At 49.1% G+C, this 21,239-nt stretch overlaps 2 protein-coding genes across 4 annotated transcripts; one reads left to right on the top strand and one right to left on the bottom strand.

Moving 5' to 3' along the window:
* Positions 1 to 873: 873 nt before the first annotated feature.
* Positions 874 to 6,223, bottom strand: CNPPD1 (cyclin Pas1/PHO80 domain containing 1). 2 transcript variants are annotated; one of them, XM_065930538.1, is made up of 9 exons: positions 5,463 to 6,223; positions 5,117 to 5,204; positions 4,543 to 4,651; positions 3,911 to 3,992; positions 3,633 to 3,753; positions 3,419 to 3,547; positions 2,785 to 2,846; positions 2,298 to 2,415; positions 874 to 2,079 (listed from the first exon to the last, which is right to left on the bottom strand). In XM_065930538.1, the coding sequence occupies exons 1-9, from the start codon at positions 5,660 to 5,662 to the stop codon at positions 1,534 to 1,536; spliced, it is 1,455 nt and encodes a 484-aa protein (XP_065786610.1). In that variant the 5' UTR covers positions 5,663 to 6,223; the 3' UTR covers positions 874 to 1,533. The 2 variants fall into 2 exon arrangements, with proteins under 2 accessions (XP_065786610.1, XP_065786611.1); XM_065930539.1 differs by lacking the exon at positions 5,463 to 6,223 and adding an exon at positions 5,288 to 5,316.
* Positions 6,224 to 6,577: 354 nt separating this feature from the next.
* Positions 6,578 to 11,936, top strand: RETREG2 (reticulophagy regulator family member 2). 2 transcript variants are annotated; one of them, XM_065930535.1, is made up of 9 exons: positions 6,578 to 6,979; positions 7,272 to 7,378; positions 8,176 to 8,206; positions 8,564 to 8,699; positions 9,110 to 9,194; positions 9,486 to 9,629; positions 9,785 to 9,879; positions 10,052 to 10,187; positions 10,444 to 11,936. In XM_065930535.1, exons 1-9 carry the CDS (start codon positions 6,705 to 6,707, stop codon positions 11,055 to 11,057), a joined length of 1,623 nt encoding a protein of 540 aa, XP_065786607.1. In that variant the 5' UTR covers positions 6,578 to 6,704; the 3' UTR covers positions 11,058 to 11,936. The 2 variants fall into 2 exon arrangements, with proteins under 2 accessions (XP_065786607.1, XP_065786608.1); XM_065930536.1 differs by lacking the exons at positions 6,578 to 6,979; positions 7,272 to 7,378 and having other exon boundaries at positions 8,190 to 8,206; positions 8,652 to 8,699.
* The last annotated feature ends 9,303 nt before the right edge of the window (positions 11,937 to 21,239 follow it).

Raw genomic sequence — 21,239 nt, 5'->3', positions numbered from 1 at the left:
ATAAGAAGGGAGTTCCTGAGCCTTTCTGGATGTGTAGCTTACTATATAGGCTGACTAAGTGCCAGTAAGTCCCATCCCTTCAAATTTTTGTCAATCAAAAAATGCCCCATAAATTTCCAGATGCCCCCTAGGTGGCAGCACCACCCCCACTGTGTATCTTCCTCTGTGGTCCCAGATCCTCTCAGCTCAGCTGGTTGCTCTTCTTTCAGTGATAACCCAGCCTTGGTCTTCTCTTTGGTGGTGGTTTAGTCACTAAATTGTGTCTGACTCTTGTGACCCCATGGACTGTAGCCCACCGGGCTTCTCCGCCCATGGGATTTCCCAGGCAAGAATACTGGAGTGGGTTGTCATTTTCTTCTCCAGGATATCCCCCTAACCCAGGGATTGAACCAGGGTCTCCTGCATTGCAGGCGGATTCTTTACCCACTAAGCCACCATGGAAGCCCTTAAGCTAATAACCACCATTTGTCAGTCCAGAAAGGAAGTCAGCAGACAAAGTATCCTTGAGATTGCCCTCAAGGAGCTCATGGGGCTCTACTGGATACTCTCTCCATGACATGGGCCTTGGGATCCACAAAGATGGCTCTCACTCAGAACTTGTGACAGACAGGGTTACACCTAGGCAGGGCACAGTCACCATCTGTGCCCCACTGCACCAGTCAAGGAGTGTTAGGGGCCCCAGGGTGCTGGGAGCAGGAACGAGGAAGCAGCTTGATATGAGAACCTATGACCATCCAACAAGAAGGACGTTCTGGAATGGGACTCAAGAGAATGAGCAGCAGGATGATAGGATCAGGGAGTAGGGAGGCTGAGAAGGAAGATCTGGGGAGGAGAGTTCTTTGAGGGCTGCTGCGGAATAAAGAGTCCAGGCCATGCAACTAAAACTGTTTATTGAAACCTTAGTTCTACAAAAGCGTGAAAAACCCAGATATAAAGCAGTGGCCACAGAGGCCTGTGAAAAGAACACCCAGGAGAGGAACCGGAAGAGAGGGAAGCTCAGGAGCAGAGGACTAAGAAGAGAATGTTGGAAGACAAAAGGGCCAGGGTGAAGGTCCCAGCAGCCCCTGGTTCTTCTAGACTTGGCGCAGGTGTGGGAGGTTCCCCCCTCTCCCGCCTTCCCTCAGCAACTCCCACCACAGGGGGCCCTGTCAGTCCCCGCCTCTCCTACCCCAGGGACATCAAACAGACCCTCATCAGTGTTTCCTCCCTCCCTCACCCGATCCTAGGAAACTCAAAAGCAGCAGTCTAGAAGGGCCCAGGGGACATGGAGAGACGGGGGCCTTGCCCCTGTCCACCTGTGACATGCCCCTGGTCACTGGGCTGAGGCTTTCCCTGGAACCACCACTGCCCTGGCCAGGCAGGCAGCCACTGAGGGACAGAAGAGCAAGTGACCTTCAGTCCTTCTGCCACACGACCCCCTTAAGCTCCATCACCCAGGAGGACAGGAGACCAGCCAAGGACCCAGATCAAGCTTTGCCCCTCCAGGTTCTCAGGGACTCCCAAATCCTCTTAACGCATTCCTGAGAACCCTACCTAGCCTGGGAAAATGAAAGACTTCAGGCGGGCCAGTTCCATAATGCTGAAAAGGGAACATTGCTGGGGCTGTGGGAGCAGAGGGGGCATTGGGCTCCAAGGCCAGGGAGGAGCCAGGCCATGGGAGTGGGACCAAGGACTGGGAGGCCCCGTGGGGACGGTATGGTTGAGGTGATGGCAGGCACGGCAGGTTGGGGAGTCCTTCTGTAGCTTCTGGCAAAGGGGGCAGTTATGAAGAAGAGTGGGGGGAGCAGGAGGGTCTGGAGGAGGCAACGGTGGGGGAGTCAGCGAGGCTAGCAGACTGCCCCACAGTGAATGCAGCACTACATCGCCTTCCAGGCACCCGGTGACGTTAGCAGGAGACGGCAGGCACTGTGGCATGGGGGAAGGTATGCAGGGTTCCAAAAGGCACCTGGAGGCCAGTCCAAGGTCTGGAGGGCCAGGCGGGGGGCTGCAGGACAGCCCTAAGGACTGGTGTATTATGGCCATCGATGCCACAGCGAGGGCCACGCTGCTCACATATGCCATAGCCAACAGGCAGGACAGCTGGGGGAAAGGGGTTAAGAAAGGTCAGTGCCGAAATCCCCTTCCCCTGAACCCTCTTCTAACTGTCTTTAACACACCCACCCCTTATCTCTGGACTCGTGGACTCAACTTAGAGCTCTCAGTCACCATCTACTTCCAACCCCATCTCCTGAGCCATTCTGTATTTGCTTTACATTATCAGCCAGCTCAAGCTCCCTCTGCTTCCTGACCTGCCTCACCTTTGCCAGCCGCTGGCAGAGGGAGCCCAGCGCCAGTTGCCAGGTAGGCTGCTCCAGCAGCACACACAGGTCTGTGTAGGTGTACCAGCCCCGCCGGCGCCCCTGCTGCTCAGCCACACTGCAGGGATAGGAGAAAAGACACAGAGGGTCTGCAATCTTCCTGCAGCTGGCCCACCGGCACCCTCATTCCCCTGGGGACCCACCAGGGAACACCAGTGAACTTGTTAAAATGTACAGGCTCCTAGGTATACCCATTGATTCCAAAGATGAGGGTGAGACCAAGATCTGCATTTTAAATAAGCTTCTCCCACTCTTCCAAAGGTGACAGAGGACAGCAGACTCATTTGGGAACCATGACCTTGGGCAATTCTCTTTCTCGTTTTCTCCCTCCCCCCAGTTACACAGACCCTCACCTCTGTTTAGCTCCTATGGCTTAGGCCTCAGCCTCCAAATCCTCAAGTCCCTCTTTCCAGTTCCTAGAACCTACCAGCCCTCCAGCCAGCTCAGCACCTCAAAGATTTCCCGAGGATCAGTGTAGAGCCGCCAATCCTGTGGACAAAGAGAAGACCATCCAACCAGACATGGACATGAGCCACAGTCAATTAATAACCAGACCCACAGCAGCAACTACAACCTCCACTACAGGTAACACTTGACTCTTACCGTGTGCCAGATACTGTTCCAAAAACTTTTATGTATTCACTTATTTAATCACCACATATCTGGTTTCACATTGCACCCTCCATTAAAAGCAAAGAGAAAAAAATAATCCTGGGAATGGTTCATGCCCATAGGAAGTCCAGAATCTAGGGAAAGGCAGAGTCTGGAAGCAAATACCCAGAGCCCAGTAAGATAAGCTCTGGCTCAGAGTGTACTCTGTGGGACCTGGAAGACTGACAATAGGAGGTCTCCACTTCTGACTTCACCATGCCAGGAACCTCCAAAGACTGTGCTTATTCCAGAAAAGCTAGAGGGGAAGATGCTAATAAGGGAAGACATAAAGAGGACAAACAGAAAAATAAATAAAGAGACCAGAGGAAGCTGGGAGATAAAAAACAAAGGATGAAAAGAACATAAAAACAGGTCAGGAAAACAAAGCAAGAGAGAGAAGAGCTATTCACCATGGCACTCAGGAAGCCCCTCTCCAGGGCATTAAGAGTGGGCACGGCCACACCCCCAGCAGCTCCCCATTCATCATTGAAGACCTCTTCCTCCTCCCCTTCGTCATAGAGGTACTTACTGGCCACCATCTGCAGAGGAACCAGAGGTGGTATCAGTAGAGCTCACACCTGGCTCCAGGCTTACCAGGGAGCTGAAGGGAAGGGGGCATCTTACCATGGAGATCAGGAACAAGTCAGAGGATGACACAAGCTGTAGGTAGTCTGGGTTTCTATGCCGGAGCCGCTCAATGTATACCAGAGCCAGCATCATAGCACACGGAGAGATGCAAGCCTCTCTGGGTATCAGAAAGGATTAGGAATTAAACGCAAGGATCTTTCAGTTCCTGTAACTTATGATGCTCATCCCTGTTACAAGTTCTTTTTAGAGATAACTGTTCCCCTCTCTCTAGAGCCCAAACACTCTCACTCTGTATCTCTGAACTGTGGACTCACCGGGACACGTGGGCTACATATTTCTTCTGGAGCCGGCGAATAGGACTGGGGGCTGCCTTCTGGAGCAGTTCCACAGCAATATCTGCAGAGGCAGAAGGATAACAGAGTGAGCAAACAACTCCCCCACAGCTGTGCCCACTGCTATCAGCAGAAGACCCAGATCTACATTCTCTGAGGTCTTGGAGACAGGACCACAGTAACAAAGCAGAGATCCAATTCTCCCACGCTGAAACAAAAGGCCTATTCCAAATATGAATTCCAGCTCCTTCCTACCGGAAGGCTTATTTCCCTGTCACCTGCAATTAATTACCTAGATGTGTCCTTCACTCTAGCTCATTTGAGAAGATAAACATGTCTTGTTGATGGGGGAAATATACAATAGTTATGCTTGGAAAATTAAAAAGTTTCTAGTCTATAGATAAAGAATAATATAGATTTGTAAGGCAGCAATATTTCCTAATCATCTGGATTTAAGGAAAAAATGAAATACAAATCTAGTCCTTACACCTGTCAAACATACTAGCTACCAAGAGGCAGTGTAGTTCACAGGCTACACCTAGAGTCATTTTGATGATGGCTGACAACCCCACTTTCAGGCTTCTCACTTGTTGGGTCGTACAACACTGTCTAACCTGCCACGGGGCTGGAGAGCTCCTCCAGAGTACAGTCAGTTTCCCAGTCCCAGCCATAGTAGAGTCTCCTTCGGATTCGGGCACTCAGCTTCTGGTGTCCTGGGAGGAACTGAAACGGCAGGAGTCGAGTGGAGGGTGAAGGGCAGGAAATGGTATGATGGAGATCCTGGCTCCTGGCTGGAAGGGGGCTACGGGGCGGTAGGCCTGTCTCACGGCTAGTGGGGCTCGTGCCCCACCCGGCCCCGCATTCTCTGGATTGTGTGCTAATGGCACTCTGTCCACAGGGGGTGGAGTCCTCCTCACCGAGGGCTCTGGAGAAGAAGTTCTCCAAGAAGGGGCCGGGCTGGTTACCTCCTACCCCATTCCTGTACCCCGCGGCTCTCCCCATGGGCCCAAGGAGCCAGGGCCTCGAGTAGGCACGGGTCGAGCGGCTACCGCCTAGTTTCCCGGCAGAGCCATCAGGCGAGCTCGCGGCCCCGCTCGGGCTCCGGTAGGGGGGCGGGCGCGGAGGGAGCGCCCACGGTCACGGCTCCAAGCGCTGGGAGGCTAGGGAGGCGGCGGGCCGCGTGCTCACCGTGAAGTCCTGGAAGCCGGTGAGGGAGAAGGTGCCTTCTTCGTCCAGCAGGAGCCCGGCGAGGTCCATCGCGCCGCCAGCCACTGCCCTACGAAGGGAAGGGAACGAGTTGTAAAGGGGCCGCGGAGCCGTCCCTGCCCGCCTGCCCACCTGTCCGCCGGCCTCCCTCACGCGGGCCGCCGCCCTTGCCGGTGCAGCCCCCTCCCCTCGCGCCAGCCGCGGCAGGCGGGGCCGGGCAGCAGAGCCTCTTCCTGTTCCGCTCCGGGCGGGGCTCCTGGCTCCGGGCTGCCGGTTCTGGCCTCCGGACTCGGGGCGTGGAGCTGCAGGGCCTGGGCGCCCACCTTACCGAGTCGAGTCGAGTCCTGGCTTCGAGGCGCGTGCTGTGCCTTTGCCGCGCCGCGCGTCTGCCCGGTGTTTACAAGCCGCGGGGGCGTCGCGGGCGAAGTCAGCACCGGGCACTTCCTGCTGCCAGCTGGGCCGAGCCGCCGGCTTCGACCGCTGGGAAGGAGCTGGGCTAGAATTCCTGATATCGCTGAGCCCCAGCATATCTGAGAAATCGGGACAATTCCTAGGGGGCCGTGGCACACGAGGACGAGCGAGCCCGGCTGGCCTTTTCGTGCCGGTGTAGATATAAACGTAAATAAAGACTCGGGACAGGGAGTTGCTCGCGATTGTTTTCTTTTAAAGGCGAGATGTATGCACACACAGAACAATATACATTTTAAAAATAAAATCAGCAAGAGTACACAAATTTTAACTGAATTGTGTACAAAGTAGCAAGGGCACTGATTTTTGGCTATATATAGTGCAGAGATTAAATGTTCTCAAGGGAACACGTAACACGCTTGTTACGTTGGAAGCCTCAATAAATGGCGTTAACGCCCCTCCTCCCCCGCCAAGAGTAAATAGCACCTAGACAGGGTTTTTAGACTTCGAGACCCCAATATCTCGCTTAAGGGATTGGAAGGAGTTCCGATGCGTGAAGGCGGGAGAGTTTACAGAAAGTTGAGACGGAAACAACTTTTCTGTGTAGCCGAAGCTGTTTTTGAGTCGATCGAGTCACGCGCTGGTGTTTGTTTATTGCTGAGGGGAGGGAACTGAGAGGACCAGTACTTCGAGGGTTGAGTAAAAGGACGGCCGCCGCCCTAACCAGAGCAGAAAGATCCCACGGGGGCATCAGGAAGCTGACTTCCTGCCGCTTCGGGTCGCCTCACACCAGAAATCCAGGCCAGGACCGGCCGCCCTAGCCGCCCTGCCCACACAGAGGGAAGAAAATCGGCTGGGGTGGGCGAAAGCGGAGATACAGCCCCTCTGTCAGGAAGAGGCAGACACCGCCCGGCGCCGCCAAAACACACACCTGCGTAGGAGCAGGGTCACCCGCAACCCCCTGCGCGCAGGCGCCGGTCACCCTATCCCGGCGGTTAGGGCACATCACGTGCCGGCCTCGTCGCTCCGCCGTCACGTGACGCCCGTCCGCGGCCTGGGCGGCCCTCTCCGCGGTGTGCGCCCCCTTCCGCCTGACGCGCCCCAGGCGGCGGCCGCGCAGCCCTGGCTCCTCGCGGGCTCGGGCGGCGGCTGCGGCGGGGCTATGGCGAGTGGCGGTGGCGGTGGCAACACCGGCACTGGTGGGGGCCCGGGGCTGGGTCTGAGCCTGGGCCTGGGCCTGGGTCTGGGCATGGGTGAGGCCACCGGCGAGGCGGAGGAGGAGGCGGCCACGGCCGAGGCGGTGGGACGCCTCGCCAAGACGCTGTGGCTGCGGCTCCGCGGCTGGGAGGCGGCGTTGGCCGCAGCGCAGCGGCTGCTGGTGTGGGAGAAGCCGCTGCACAGCCTAGTCACGGCGGCCGCGCTCAACGGCCTCTTCTGGTAACGGCCGCGGAGGAGGGGGCGGAGCCGGGGCGCGCGGGAGAGCGGGGGCGGGCGAGCCCGGAGTCCCATTCCCGTTTCTGGGCAAGACGCTTGTCCTGGAGGGCTGGTCCACCTCCTGGTGTTTAACGATCGCTGTCAGCCTGGGGTGCCCCGTTCCTCTGTCTTCGGGTGTCGGATTAGGCCTGGAGGTTCCCATTCCCGCATCAGTGGGCGCCTTTCCGCCTTTCGCGACGGGTGTAGGAGCCTCCCTCACCCCCACTCATCGCTGAGGTGCCTGTCTCTCCCTAAGGTTGCTGTCTTCGTCCTCCCTACGGCCCTTCTTCCTACTCAGCATGTCACTTTTGGCCTATTTTCTGCTGGATTTGTGGCAGCCTCGCTTCCTCCCTGACATCTCTGGTGAGTGTGACTCGATTCATTCAGCAAGCCCCAGTGAGCACTTTTGTGCCTGACCCACCCGGCTTGGGTTGAATGGTGAGACGCATGTACCGCAGGCCACCTGCCTCCCAAAGCACGACTGCTTACTTCCCCAGATGGGAAATAAATTTCCTCTTTCTCAAAATTCATGTTATCGTGTGTGGTTGTTAAGTCGCTAAATCATGTCTGATTCTTATCCATTGAGTGGTGGTGCTATCTAACCATCGCATCCTCTGCCGCCCTCTTCTTCTCCTGACTTCAGTCTTTATTGTGTGTAGTAGCAGTAGTAAAGATTGTGGACCTCTGCATCCAGATTGCCAGGGTTCCATTGCTTGCTTCCCGTTTACCCTGTATGTGACCTTATAAAAGTCACTCGATCTCCAGTTTCATAAAGAGCAGGATATTCTTGAATTTATAAATACACTTCATATGCTTATGGTAGGGTTTCACTGTATGGTAGGAGTATTAGATCTTAACCAGGGTTTTCTTGTCCACATGTTTACTTAATAGACAGTTTAGAGAATTGGGTGCCAGGTTGTGTGTGAACTGTTTGGGGTGTATGTTTGGGTGAATGTGAATAAGATGGGGTTCCTGTTGTTGAAAAGGGTAAAGTCTGAGGAAGGAGACAATGCAAACAACATAACAATGTAATACTTCCTGCAAATGGCATTTGAAGAAAGCACTTTGGGACTGCAGAGGAAGGGCAACTGTTTCTGGCTCGGGGAGTATTTCCCAGAGCTCTGCCCCTCAGTAACTTTGTCTCCCTTCCCTTTCTATAGCATCATCCCCAGAGGAGCCACACTCTGACAGGTGAGTGCAGACCACCCTTTGAAGAACAGACAAATGTCCACACCCTTGCTTTGGTGCCAGTGTCACCACCACGGTGCAGAGCAGTCTGGAGTTTCTGTGCGCACAGCCCCCAGCATAGTGAATGCACCGTAGCAGGCTTGGTCCTGGGTTCTTGTGTAGGTGTTTGTGTGCCTGCTGTTTTCAGGGCAAAGGGTTGGGAGCCCCAGGCTTTGTTTCCCAAGACCTAGACAGCCTCCCATTGGGAGGCAGGGTTGTCCACTTCCTTAGATTACAGAGCTCATGGGCATTCTCAAAGGGATTTGAGTGCCTAGGAAGCTGGTGTCTGAGGCCTCCAGGGGTCATATCATGTCTCCCCAGTGAGGGTGCGGGGTCAGGAGCCCGGCCGCACCTGCTGAGTGTGCCCGAGTTGTGCAGATACCTGGCTGAGAGCTGGCTCACCTTCCAGATTCATCTGCAGGAGCTGCTGCAGTACAAGAGGCAGAATCCAGCTCAGGTAACCTCCCCTTCATCACACAACAGTGCTGTACCCTGTGGAGAAATGGAGGTGGGGATGGGGAGGAATGACTCGAATTCCTTGACTGGAGACGAAGGATAAGGCCTGGGGCCTTTCTTAAGGAAAAATTTACTGCTAGTAGCCTGATACAAGATGCGGAATAAGCTTTTGGTGTCCTGACACCATTTGCCAAGAGAGGCCAAGTTTGAATTATAGGTGTTTGGCTATGTCAGTTGCAAACTTCCTGAATCGATGATCCTGGGCATCCTCTTGACTAAACTGGATCACTGCGTTCTTAGGGGAGATATCCTTCCTTCCACCAGTGGAGCAATAATAACTTCTTTCCCCGGATAAGTGGAGCACAGACCTCAGTCTCCTGTTCTTCTTAGACCCTGTGCTCTTCTCTGCAGTTCTGCGCTCGCGTCTGCTCTGGCTGTGCTGTGCTGGCTGTGCTGGGACACTATGTGCCAGGGATTATGATTTCCTACATTGTCTGTGAGTAGCAACGGGCCCCTGCCCTTTCCAAAGCCCTTTCTTTGTCTTCTTTTCTTGGACTGACCCAAGGGGGGTTGTTGCAGTCTCTTTGCCCAGTTACCCACTTACTCCTGAGATCTTCAGGAGGATGCTGTGGGATTGGTGGAAGGAGGGCAGTGGATGTGGGAAGAAGTTGGCACAGCCTCAGGAAGGGACTTTGTCTCCTTCAGCCTTTCCTGTTTAGGCATCAGTTGAATGAGGGCTCTTAGGTAATAGGCATAGGGAGCTCTGAGTGGACTCTCTGACCCTCAGTGCTGAGTATCCTGCTTTGGCCCCTGGTGGTGTATCATGAACTGATCCAGAGGATGTACACGCGCCTGGAGCCCCTCCTCATGCAGCTGGACTACAGCATGAAGGCAGAAGCTGATGCCCTGCATCACAAACATGACAAGAGGAGTAAGGGGATCCCATGACCCAGGAGGGGAAGGCGGGGAGGACCTTGGTTTGAGACTTGTGAAATGCCCTGGGATTTAGATACTCTCCAGACCTGTGGCTGTGTTTATCCCCCACCTCTGTTCCTGCTTGGTCACTGCCCTCCTGTTGTTCTCCAGAGCGGCAGGGGAAGAATGCACCGCCCGGAGGGGATGAGCCACTGGCGGAGACAGAGAGTGAGAGCGAGGCAGAACTGGCTGGCTTCTCCCCGGTGGTGAGGTCCAGGGGTCCAGGGGCGATGGGCTGTCGAGTAGAAGGCTGGGGGAGAATCTGCTTTAGAGCAGCCACCTCTCAAGGGGATGGGAGTCGGTGGCAGGGCAGGGATGCTCCTGGAAATGGACTCTCTCACCCCTTTGTCTGTTGTGTTCATCGTGGTTCCCCTGCAGGTGGATGTGAAGAAAACAGCACTGGCTTTGGCCATTACAGACTCAGAGCTGTCAGATGAGGAGGCTTCTATTTTGGAAAGCGGTGGCTTCTCTGTCTCCCGGGCAACCACTCCACAACTAACTGACGTGTCAGAGGGTATGGGAAGTCCTTTGTCCTTCCTGATCTTCCTGTTCCCTGTCTTGGGATGCTGGCTGTGCTCTCTGGTGATTGCCCCCATAAATGTTTTCTTTGGGGAGCCTGTCCCCTAATTGTACACCAAGTTCCTAAAAGACCTTAACACCTAAGGCCTGGCCTAGCATCCTATGTCCTGAGTTCTCATCCTTGAACTGAATGGCCCATTGCAGGTACTCAGAACAGCAGGCCCATTCCTGGCCCTTTGTTTTCTGCACAGATTTGGACCAGCAGAGCCTGCCAAGTGAGCCAGAGGAGGCCCTGAGTCGGGAGCTAGGGGAGGGAGAGGAGACAGACCTGGCCCCTCCCAAAGACCTGCTGGGCCCCTCACGACAAGACCTGGACTTGGAGGAGGAGGAAGATGTGGCATCCAAGGAAACCTTGCTTCGACTCTCATCCCCCCTTCACTTTGTGAATACGCACTTCAATGGGGCAGGGTCTCCCACAGATGGAGTGATGCTCTCCCCTGGAGGACCAGCAGAGACACCAAGCCTGGAGGCAGCGAGTGGTGACCTCACCACTCCTCCCAGCACTCTGTCGCGCCCACTCGGCCTTGCGGAAAGTGACCCGGTCCCTTCCCCCTCCGTCCTCCCGTCTCTGCCCCAGGACTCACCCCAGCCCCTGCCTGGCCCTGAGGAAGAAGAGGCACTCACCACTGAGGACTTCGAGTTGCTGGATCAGGGGGAGCTGGAGCAGCTGAATGCAGAGCTGGGATTGGGTCCAGAGCCGACATGCCCAGAGCCCCCTGACGCTCCACCCCCTACACCCCTAGGGCCCGACACCCTGTCTCTGGTACAGTCAGACCAGGAGGCTCAGGCCGTGGCAGAGCCATAAGCCTGGGGGAAGGAGTTGCAGGCACAGTAGGGCTTCCTGGCTAGGGATGTCACTGTTGGCTCCTTTCCCTGCTATCCTGGGGAGGAGCAATATGTGGGGAAGCTGGCTATCAGATGGAGCCAGTCCACCCTCCACCTGCCTGCCTGCCTGCCTGCCTGCCGTCCCAGGCCTGGTACAGTACCTGGGATTTCTTTTAAGTTTGTAAATAATTTTACATTTGGGTTTAGTGGTTACGAACAGGGCTAGGGGAGTCCTTCCCACTTGCCTCCCCGCCTCATCTCTAGTCTCATTCCACAATGCCCCAAGCCCTGACGGTCTGTCCTTTTCTTTTTCCTCCTTTCCTCAGGGACCTGTGCTGCTCTGTCCTCGTGTCCCACTCGGTTGTTTAGTTCAGGCACTTTATCATTTTTCTTTCCTATCCCAGCCCCTCTCTGCTTTACTTCCCTGCTGTGTCCTGTCCTTAGCAGCTCAATCCCCACTCTACCAGCTCTTCCTCCCCAGCAGGCCCCAGCTAAGCTTTAGGGAGGCTCCCATCTGGGAGGTACAGATGAAACCTGGGGTGGTGGGTCGGGTCAGTAGTTAATGCACTTGAGTCACTGTAGCCCGTGGAACCTCCACTGCACCCTTACCCTCGTTTGTCCCGGCCCTTCCCTATTCAGGATGAGAGCAGGAATCCCACAGCACATACGCCAGCACTGTGGTAGTGAGCAGGACCTCTGTCTTGTGGGGCAAGGGACTTTCTTATCTGAGGGAGGAGTAAGGAGATCTGTTTCTCTGGGCCATGGTCCAAGTGTGGTGGGACCCCCTACTAGGGTCAGGAAATGGACAGTAACATCTGTGCAAGTGTTGACTGGAAAAATAAAGTGTTGATGGCTAGAACTGCTGCTGCCTGCCTCACTGTGAGCTCTGTCTCCCTCACTCTGTGCTCTGCCCCTACTGCCTTGTCCCCTGTTTTGCTCCTGGCTGTTTGTTTAGTTTGGTGCAAAACAAGGCCAGAAGCAAGGATTACCCTGACAGCCATAACCTGCCCTTAGCAGTTCTCTGTGATATGCATAGTAAGGTTTAGCATGTGCAAATAAGTATGTGCAGGAGGAAACTGCTTTGGCTTCCCAATCAGAAATTTGAGACCATTGTGCACCACAGCAGTTGTTTTCTATTGTTGTCCAAAAGCTTAACACTTATCATAAGTCCTTACCTATCTATGTGCTGACGGTTAACTCCCTCAATCCTCATTTGTCTCTCCTGATAGAAGCAAACAAGCAGGACTTATACCTGTATTAAAATCGATTCCAAGGGACTTCCCTCGTGACCCAGTGGTTAAGAATCCTCCTGCCAGTTCAGGGGACGCCAGTTTGACCCCTAGTCTGGGAAGATCCAACATGCTGCAGGGCAACTATGCCCATGCACCAAAACTACTGAGCCTTTGATCTTCACCTACTGAGCCCCTGCGCCACAACTGAAGCCCTCTCACCTAGAGCCTGTGCTCCACAACAAGAGAATCCTGTGCATCACAGCTTGAGAGGAGCCTCCACTCGCCACAACTAGAGAAAGCTCGTGTGCAGCAATAAAGACCCAGTGCAGCCATCAATCAATCAATAAAATAATATTAAAAGAAAAAACTTTCCTGGCAGTCTGGTGGTTAAGACTATGCTTCCACTAGAGGGGGCAAGGGTTAGATCCCTAGTCATGGAACTAAGATCCCACATGCCACAGAGCACAGTCAAAAAAAGGCACAAGACTGATTCCAAGCCCAGGAACATGAAACAGTGTATACACTAACAATGCAACATTCCTACTCTGCACTCCTCTAGGTGATCTATACTAACATATTTTTCTATCAGGACCCTGAGATAAGATACTGTTATTTTATAGAAGTTACCTTTCACAAAGCCACGGCCTTAGTTCACAATGGAGCCAGAATCCAAATCCAGGCAGTCTGGCTCCAGCAGTCACCCTAGAATAGGGAGCCCCTGTCCATCAATAGGGCCCAGATGGGAAGATGCTCAAGGATGTGGGAATGATAGAGAGGCAGTCTCCTTATCTCAGCTTCACAAAGACTGGTCGCTTAGCAGTCCTTGCTCTTTGGGGAAGAACAGCGTTCAGAGGCCTGAACTGGACAGATGGCCTTTTTCATGAGTTCACAGCCTTGGCCTCCATTCAGCTGGAAGCTCGATCTGGCAATGCTGCCTGGCTCCTTGAGGTTGACTTCTGTGCTGCATCTTTTCTAAGTGTGTGAGAATTTTTCCCTTACATGTGTTTCACATTTGCCTGAAAGGCTTTCAGGGTTTCAAGGGTCCTCCCTGTCTTGCTGTTGGAGGAATATGAGCTTGTAATCATCTAGAAATGTCTGAAGAGAATGGGCAAACAGTTCTGATCATCAAACAGACAATTGTGTTCTAACAGCTAGTAATATAATGTTGCTGCTCATAAACTTAATTTTAGGCTGTATTACTAGGAAGAATATAATACCTAAGGTGTACTCTGCACAAATTAGAATACTTCCATAGTGTGCCTTGCTATGCTTGTGGACAAATTGACAAATTGAAGAGTGCCCAGAAGAGAATCACCAGAAATAAACGCTGAAAATACCATCACATGGAGCACATGGGGAATTGTGAAGGAACAGAGAATGTTTAAGCAAAGAAGGAAATGCAAAATTAAGTCACTTCAGTGGCTATCAAACTTTGCTGGGTTATCTATAGGACTTCTGAGGGTAGAAAATCTTTGAGAAGAGTTTGATTAATAGTTGTGTAGGCAGGTCCATTGACAGATGAATGGATAAAGAAGTTGTATATACACACAATGGAATACTACTCAGTCATAAAAAGGAATGCATTTGAGTCAGTTCTAATGAGGTGGATGAATCTGGAACCTATTATACAGAGTGAAGTGAATCAGAAAGGGAAAGAAATATTCTAACACATATATACAGAATCTAGAAAAATGGTACTGAAGAATTTATTTACAGGGCAACAGTGGAGAAACAGACATAGAGAATAGACTTATGGACATGGGGGGAGGGGAGGAGGGTGAGATGTAAGGAGAGAGTAACATGGAAACTTATATTACCATGTGTAAGAGAGCCAACGGGAATTTGCTGTCTGGCTCAAGAAACTCAAACAGGGGCTCTGTATCAACCTAGAGGGGCGGGATGGGGAGGGAGATTGGAGGGAGTTTCAAAAGGGAGGGGATATATGTATACCTATCACTGATTCATGTTGAGGTTTGACAGAAAACAGCAAAATTCTGTAAAGCAATTATCCTTCAATAAAAAATTTAAAAAAATAACCGTGTAGGCAGAATTTGTTTCTCTGTTCAAGGGATATTGCAAAACAGATTTAAATGATCTTTAGAAGTACAAAGATCAAGGACAGAGAGTGTAAGAATTTTCCATCATGCAAGAACAGTATATCACCATGTTATTTTACTTTTAGTGTCTGAAGTCTCATGGACTTCCTCCTCCTAATTCCTTAAGTTTTGGTTTTTCACTGAGTCTATCCCTGGCTCACTTTTTCTTTGCACTCTGCCTTGACAGTTTCACATGTTCACCCATTTAGTTTCCACTCACATGCTGATGAATTCTAAATCTTAGCTCCTTTCCCAGAACTTTTGATTAGGCATCTCCATTTGAATGTCCCATGGGCACTTCTGCTCAACATACCAAAAACTGAACACATGCTCTTTCCTCTCACCTTCCACCCCCCGACTTCCCTACACAGATAGGCTTTTTCTATGTTTTTTATCATGCTTGTTTTCACCACTAACTCTAAAGACCTACTTCTCTCTCATCCCATACCCAGGCAATCCTGAGTTGCTGCTAAATTGATGTCCTAATTATTTCTTGATTCACTCCCCACCACAGCCCTGATTCACATCCTCCGCATCTCAACAGTTTCTCTGCCTACACTCTTGTCTCCTACCAAAATTTATGCCCAAAAATGTGGCTAAATAATTGAAAAATACAAATTAGATGATCTTTCTGCTGTTTAATAGTAATCAAGCCTTTCCTACAAGGTATCATTCAAGCTTCCTAATACCATTAAGAAGCCTTCTGAGATCTGCCCTGTCTTGCTCTTTACAGCACCAAACCCCCAAAAGATTATCCTTTCCTCCACTCAGCTGCACTGCCCTCCTCCACCCCTGCTCTACACTCCCACCTTTCATTCCTCCACTTGCTAAACACTTGTCTTTTAAGATGTACTTCAGACTACACCCCACGTTTGAAGCTTTCCCTGATGTCCCACATCATCCCCCCATAGCAGACCAGTATAATGCTTACTCAGTATACTGCAGTTTTTCCAAAGATCACATAGAATCTTCATATGAGCACAGTGTATGGCACATATAGGTGTATGTGTATGTGGATAGATAGCTCCCACGATACTTGCTGTTGACAAGATGCTTCAGTTCCTCATCATGCTAACCTCTCCCTCATCATACCAACCTGGTTGCTTGAGGGCTTCCCTGGTAGCTCAGCTGGTAAAGAATCCTCCTGCAATGCAGGAGATCCTGGTTGATTCCTGGGTTGGGAAGACCCCCTGGAGAAGGGATAGCCTACCCACTTCAGTATTCTTGCCTGAGAATCCCCATGGACAGAGGAGTCTGGCAGGCTATGTATGGTCCATGGGGTCGCAAAGAGTCAGACATGACTGAGCGACTAAGAATAGCACAGCACACGGTTGTTTAAGTGTCATGACAACACGATAGCTTCCTTTGCTAGAGCAAATGGTCCAAGAGAGCAAGAAGAAAAGCCACAGTGCTTTTTATGACCTAGTGTCAAAAGTCATGCTCTATCACTGCCATCACACTATATACATTAGAAGCAAATTACTGAGTCCAGCTCATGCTCATTAAGGGAAAAGTAGGAAAAAATATTGTGGACTTTTTTTGGCCATGCTGATTGCAGGATCTTAGTTCCCTGACCTATGGATTGAACCTAGGTCATGGCAGTGAAAGTACTGAGTCCTAACCACTGGACTGCCAGAGAATTCCCTTGTGGACATATTTTAAAACAATTACACCAAACTGATCTGGAAATTATATTCAAGAACTTCGGCCAACAAGCTACACATTATAAAAATAAAGACAAATAAATGAACAAATTTGTAACAATATATTATACACAGGATATAAAAAATACACGTTAAGTTTATGTATCCTTTTTGTAATCTTCACCATCCTGCTTTACTGTAGGAACCATCCACCCTACCCCCACCTCACAGGTGAGGAAATTGAGGTATGGTGGTAAAATGGCTTGCCCAAAGTTGCATAGCTGATTGTGATTAAAATACAGGTTTTCAGCATTTTGTTGTTTGCACATATCCTCATATCTTAAAGTACCAAAATAGAATTTTAGTTGAGGTAGAAATATTCTTTCAACATTGGAAAAAGAAATCTGAATTCTGAATGATTTATAAATGACGTATAGCCATGTTAAAATTTTGAACACACAAAGGTTTGTTTATAAAGCATTGTTGCATCCCACAGACTTCAAGAGGAATCAGAAGATGTCAATTCTATTGCAAAAATAATTGTTCTAGTTCAAAGACACTTAAAACAAGTATATTAGGAACAGGATACCGTCAAAATGAATATAGGGACTTCCCCAGTGGTCCAGTGGTTAGAATCTGCCTTCCGGGACTTCCTTGGTGGTTCAGTGGCTAAGACTCAGAGCTCTCAACACAGGGACCCTGGGTTCCATTCCCAGTCAGGAAGCTAGATCCCACAGGCTGCAACTAAGAGTTCGAATGCTGCAACTAAAGATCCCACATACTGCAACTAAAGCCCTGGAGCAGCCAAATAAATAAGTAAAACTTAAAAAAAAGAAGAAGAAGATGAATCCTTTTTCCAGTGCAGGGGAAGCTGGTTTGATCCCTGATCTGAGAAATAAGATCCCACATGCCACAGAGCAACTAAACCACAACTGGAGAAAAGCCCAAGAACCCCAACAAAGACCCAGTGCAGTCAAATTTTTTTAAATTAATATAGGTCCTCTGCATCAGAATCTCAAACTAGAGTCAATGAAATTGAAGAAGATGAATACAAATCAGAAATTTTCCACTTCAAGCAAAACTATACTTTGCTAGTAATTAAAAAAATATATATCCACCTGGTGGCAGTTTAGTCACTAAGTCATGTCCAACTTTTAATGGCCCCATGGACTGTAGCCTGCTAGGCTCCTCTGTCCATGGGATTCTCCAGGCAAGAATACTGGAGTGGGTTGCCATTTCCTTCTCCAGGGGATCTTTCTGACCCAGGGATTGAACCTGGGTCTCCTGCATTGCAGGCAGATTCTTTTACCAACTGAGCTATGAGGGAAGCCCATATATCCACCTAGAGAAACAAAAATAACTCAAGGTTACCAAATCAGATGAAATTATTTGAACGAGGAGAAGTTGGGGAACTATATTTGAAGTTAGATTTATAACCATCTCTTCACATTCCTTTGAGAAATACAACACCATAAAGAGCTTTTTAAAGCAGCTAGAAAAATTTGTACCAAAAACACACCTACAATTTAACAGTGATATCTTAATATATTTCTTTAAGAGATCACTATTTTTGAAAAGGGCAAATAGGGAATTCCCTGATGGTCAGTGGTTAGGATTCCAGGCTTCCATGGTCTTGGGTTTGAGCCCTGGTCCAATGGTTAGGTAGCATCACCAACTCAATGAACATGAGTTTGAGCAAACTCCAGGAGATAGTGAAGGACAGGGGATCCTGGTGTGCTGCAGCACATGGGACTGCATAGAGTAAGACACGACTTAGCAACTGAACAACAAACAACCAGGAACTAAGATCCCACAAACCAGGTGACCAAAACAAAATAAAATAAAGATGTAAAACTTTTTTTAAAAATGTAAAAATAAATTTCACTTAAAAGAAAGAGCAAATAATTTTACTTCCAATTATTTATACTTATATTTTTACTTTTATTGGCATTCAGTTTCTTACTCTAAAATAATACTTTATTAATTTTATATCCTAACAATCATATTAAAATATTAATGTATATTTAACATTCATGTTTTTTAAGCTTACATTTTTACATTTAGTTGTATGTGTGTGTCTTTCAAAGATATCAAGAAATTTTACTTTTTAAAATGCTGAACATTTGGCTTTAAAAGTAAATTATTGTTTTCTGTAAAATAAATACTGAAATACCGGTGAAGTCATTTTGCCAATCTGTCAACCTCTAACAGCTAGTAGTTATTGGCACTGCAATTCGAACTCACTCAGAACTCCAGTTTTATACGTCATCTAAATCAGACTCTCTCAGTACTATTGACCATATGCACTACTGAAATTTTGATCCGAATAATTCTTTGTTGGTGGTGATAGGCGCTGTCCTGTTCATTGTTGAATGTTTAGCGGCATCCTACCCATTAGATGCCAGGAGTTCCTCTCCCTCTCAACCCCCTCCTCCTCTGGACACTGAACAACTACAGGGTAGAGACCTTAAGTTAGTCACCTCTATGCCCAGGGCCTTGTATAAAATCTGATAAGTCTTGGATTGAATCAAATACATGTAACCTGTAAAATCATATGAATTTGAACTAGGTGCCTAAATTATGAGTCTTCAATTAAACCATGGGAGAGCTAAGGCACTTCAGGACAAGTAACTGAATGTCATCACAAAGTTTGTGTTACTCTATCATGTACCTGAGAAAGCAAGGCAAATCTCAGTGAAGGCAGAGCCAGGCCCATCTTCAAATCTCCTGGGATCTGAAGTCATTTCCAATCAAAGAGCTTCCACACCTGGTTAGTTAAATAGTGATAGATATTTGAATAGTACCTTGCTCCAAATCATGGCATTAGTTTTACACCTCATGTCTTCCTTTGGTTTCCCTGGTGGCTCAGACTGTAAAGAAGCTGGCTGCAATGCAGGAGACCCACATTAGATCCCTGAGTCAGGAAGATCCTCTAGAGAGGGAAATGGCAGCCCACTCCAGTATTCTTGCCTGGAGAATTCTATGGACAGGGGAGCCTGACAGGGGTTGAAAAAAGCTCTTTCTGGTGTTGTACTACTCAAAAGAATGTGAAGAGATGGTTATAAATCTAACTTCAAATACAGTTCCCCAACTTTTTCTTGTTCAAATAATTTCACCTCATTTGATAACTTTGAAATCCTTTTGTTTCTTTAGGTGGTTTTATATATATATATATATATTTTTTTTTTTTTTTAGTTTGTAGCAAGGTATAGTTTTGTTTCAAGCGGAAAATTTCTGATTTGTATCCATCTTCTTCAATTTCATTGACTCTAGATTGAGATTCTGATACAAAGGACCTATACTAACTTTAAAATTTTTTTGGCTGCCCTGGGTCTTCATTGGAGCACTCAGGCTTTCCTCTAGTTTCAGCTCATGGCTTAGTTGCTCTGTGGCATGTGGGATCTTAGTTCCCAAGTCAGGGATCAAACCAATTTCCCCTGCATTGGAAGGAGTATTTTTTTTTTTAATATATTTAGTTTTATTTATTTATTTGGCTGCTCCAGGGCTTTAGTTGCAGTATGTGGGATCTTTAGTTGCAGCATTCGAACTCTTAGTTGCAGCCTGTGGGATCTAGCTCCCTGACCAGGAATGGAACCCAGGGGCCCTGTGTTGGGAGCTCTGAGTCTTAGCCACTGAACCACCAAGGAAGTCCCAGAAGGCAGATTCTTAACCACTGGACCACTGGGGAAGTCCCTATATTCATTTTGATGGTATCCTGTTCCTAATGTACTTGTTTAAAGTGTCTTTGCTCTAGAACAAAGACACTATTATTCTTGCAATAGAAGTTTATTTTGTCCATTGACATCTTTTGATTCCTCTTGAAGTCTGTGGGATGCAACAATGCTTTATAAACAAATCTTTCTGTGCTCACAATTTTAATGTGGACAAAGGAGCCTGGCAGGCTATAGTCTGTGGGGTCAGAAACAGTTGGACACAACTGAGCGACTAACACACTTCACTTGCGCTGAAAGGGTGTTTGATTATTGATAACCCATGGGGAGATTTGGGATTTTCCACACTCTGAGAAAACCACCACTTAAGATCTTTTCAGTTACTGAGGAGGTTACAGAGTCGATGTGGGAGAGGCAGTGTTGTATAATGAAAGAACATGGGACGTAAGGCTATGGCCAATTCTGGGTTCAAAGCCCATCTCCATAAGCCAATGACTTCATCTCTCCCAATCTCAGCTTTCTTTATCTACAAAGTGGGAATGCATGATATCCACTTCAAAAGGCTTTCACAGGGAATTAAATAAACTAAGAGATGAGTAATAGTAGGACAGGATAGTCAGCAAAATGGTTTTTCTTTCCCTTTCAGTATGCACTGTTTCTCTAAGAATCAACAGTTATTGTTTAGTTACTAAGTCGTGTTTGACTCTTTGTAACCCTATGGACTGTAGCCCGCCAAGCTCCTCTCTGTTCATGGGATTTTCCAACCAAGTTTACTGGAGCAGGGTGCCATTTCCGTCTCCAGAGGATACTCCTGACCCATGTCTCCTGTGGCTCCTGCACTGCAGGCAGATTCTTTACCACTGAGCCACTGGGAGAGCTTGCTAAAGAGTCAACTGAGGGGGAGGAAAACCACTAAAGAGAAAACCGTTAAACTAATATTCGAGTAGATTTGGGCCCGAGACATCCTTACTGACATCCTCACTTTGACCTTGTCTGCTTTAAACCTGCTGAAGCTGATATAGGAGGTGTCTGGCCGCGGCTCCACCTGCTGATTTGTAGAGGAGCCGGTCCTGCTGTGCCTGCGGGAGGCTGCAGCTCAGCTGAAGCACAAAGCTGCTTAGCAAGTCTGCGTGTGCACTGTTGATCTACAAGACAAATGACTGAAGCAGTGCTCAATTGCTAATTGATATCTTTTGACACAGCCCTTTCAATGTGGAAAGTGTTATTGGATTTCTCACTGTTCCTCCTTATTCCTTTATTCAGGACACAAGGAATCTACATCCACACTATGTAGGGAGGTGGTGGCTTTGGTCTGCTCATCGTCCTTTCAAATCTTGGGAAGCTTCTAGGCTGCTGATTGGCATGAATAGCTAATCTGGACTATAACCCATCAGTCAGGAAAAGTCTGGCCTGAGAAAAAAGAAACTGTGAGGGCTTCATTCTCTCTTGTGGTCTTTGGGGTCTCTGGCAGTTAAAACATTCTGGCTCATGCTCAAGACAGAGCTGCAAAGAATTTACTT

This window comes from Muntiacus reevesi, chromosome 3 (assembly GCF_963930625.1).
Source record: "Muntiacus reevesi chromosome 3, mMunRee1.1, whole genome shotgun sequence".
NCBI lineage: Eukaryota > Metazoa > Chordata > Mammalia > Artiodactyla > Cervidae > Muntiacus > Muntiacus reevesi.
The sequence above is the reverse complement of the archived record's forward strand: the minus strand, read 5'-3'. Positions and strand labels throughout refer to the sequence as shown.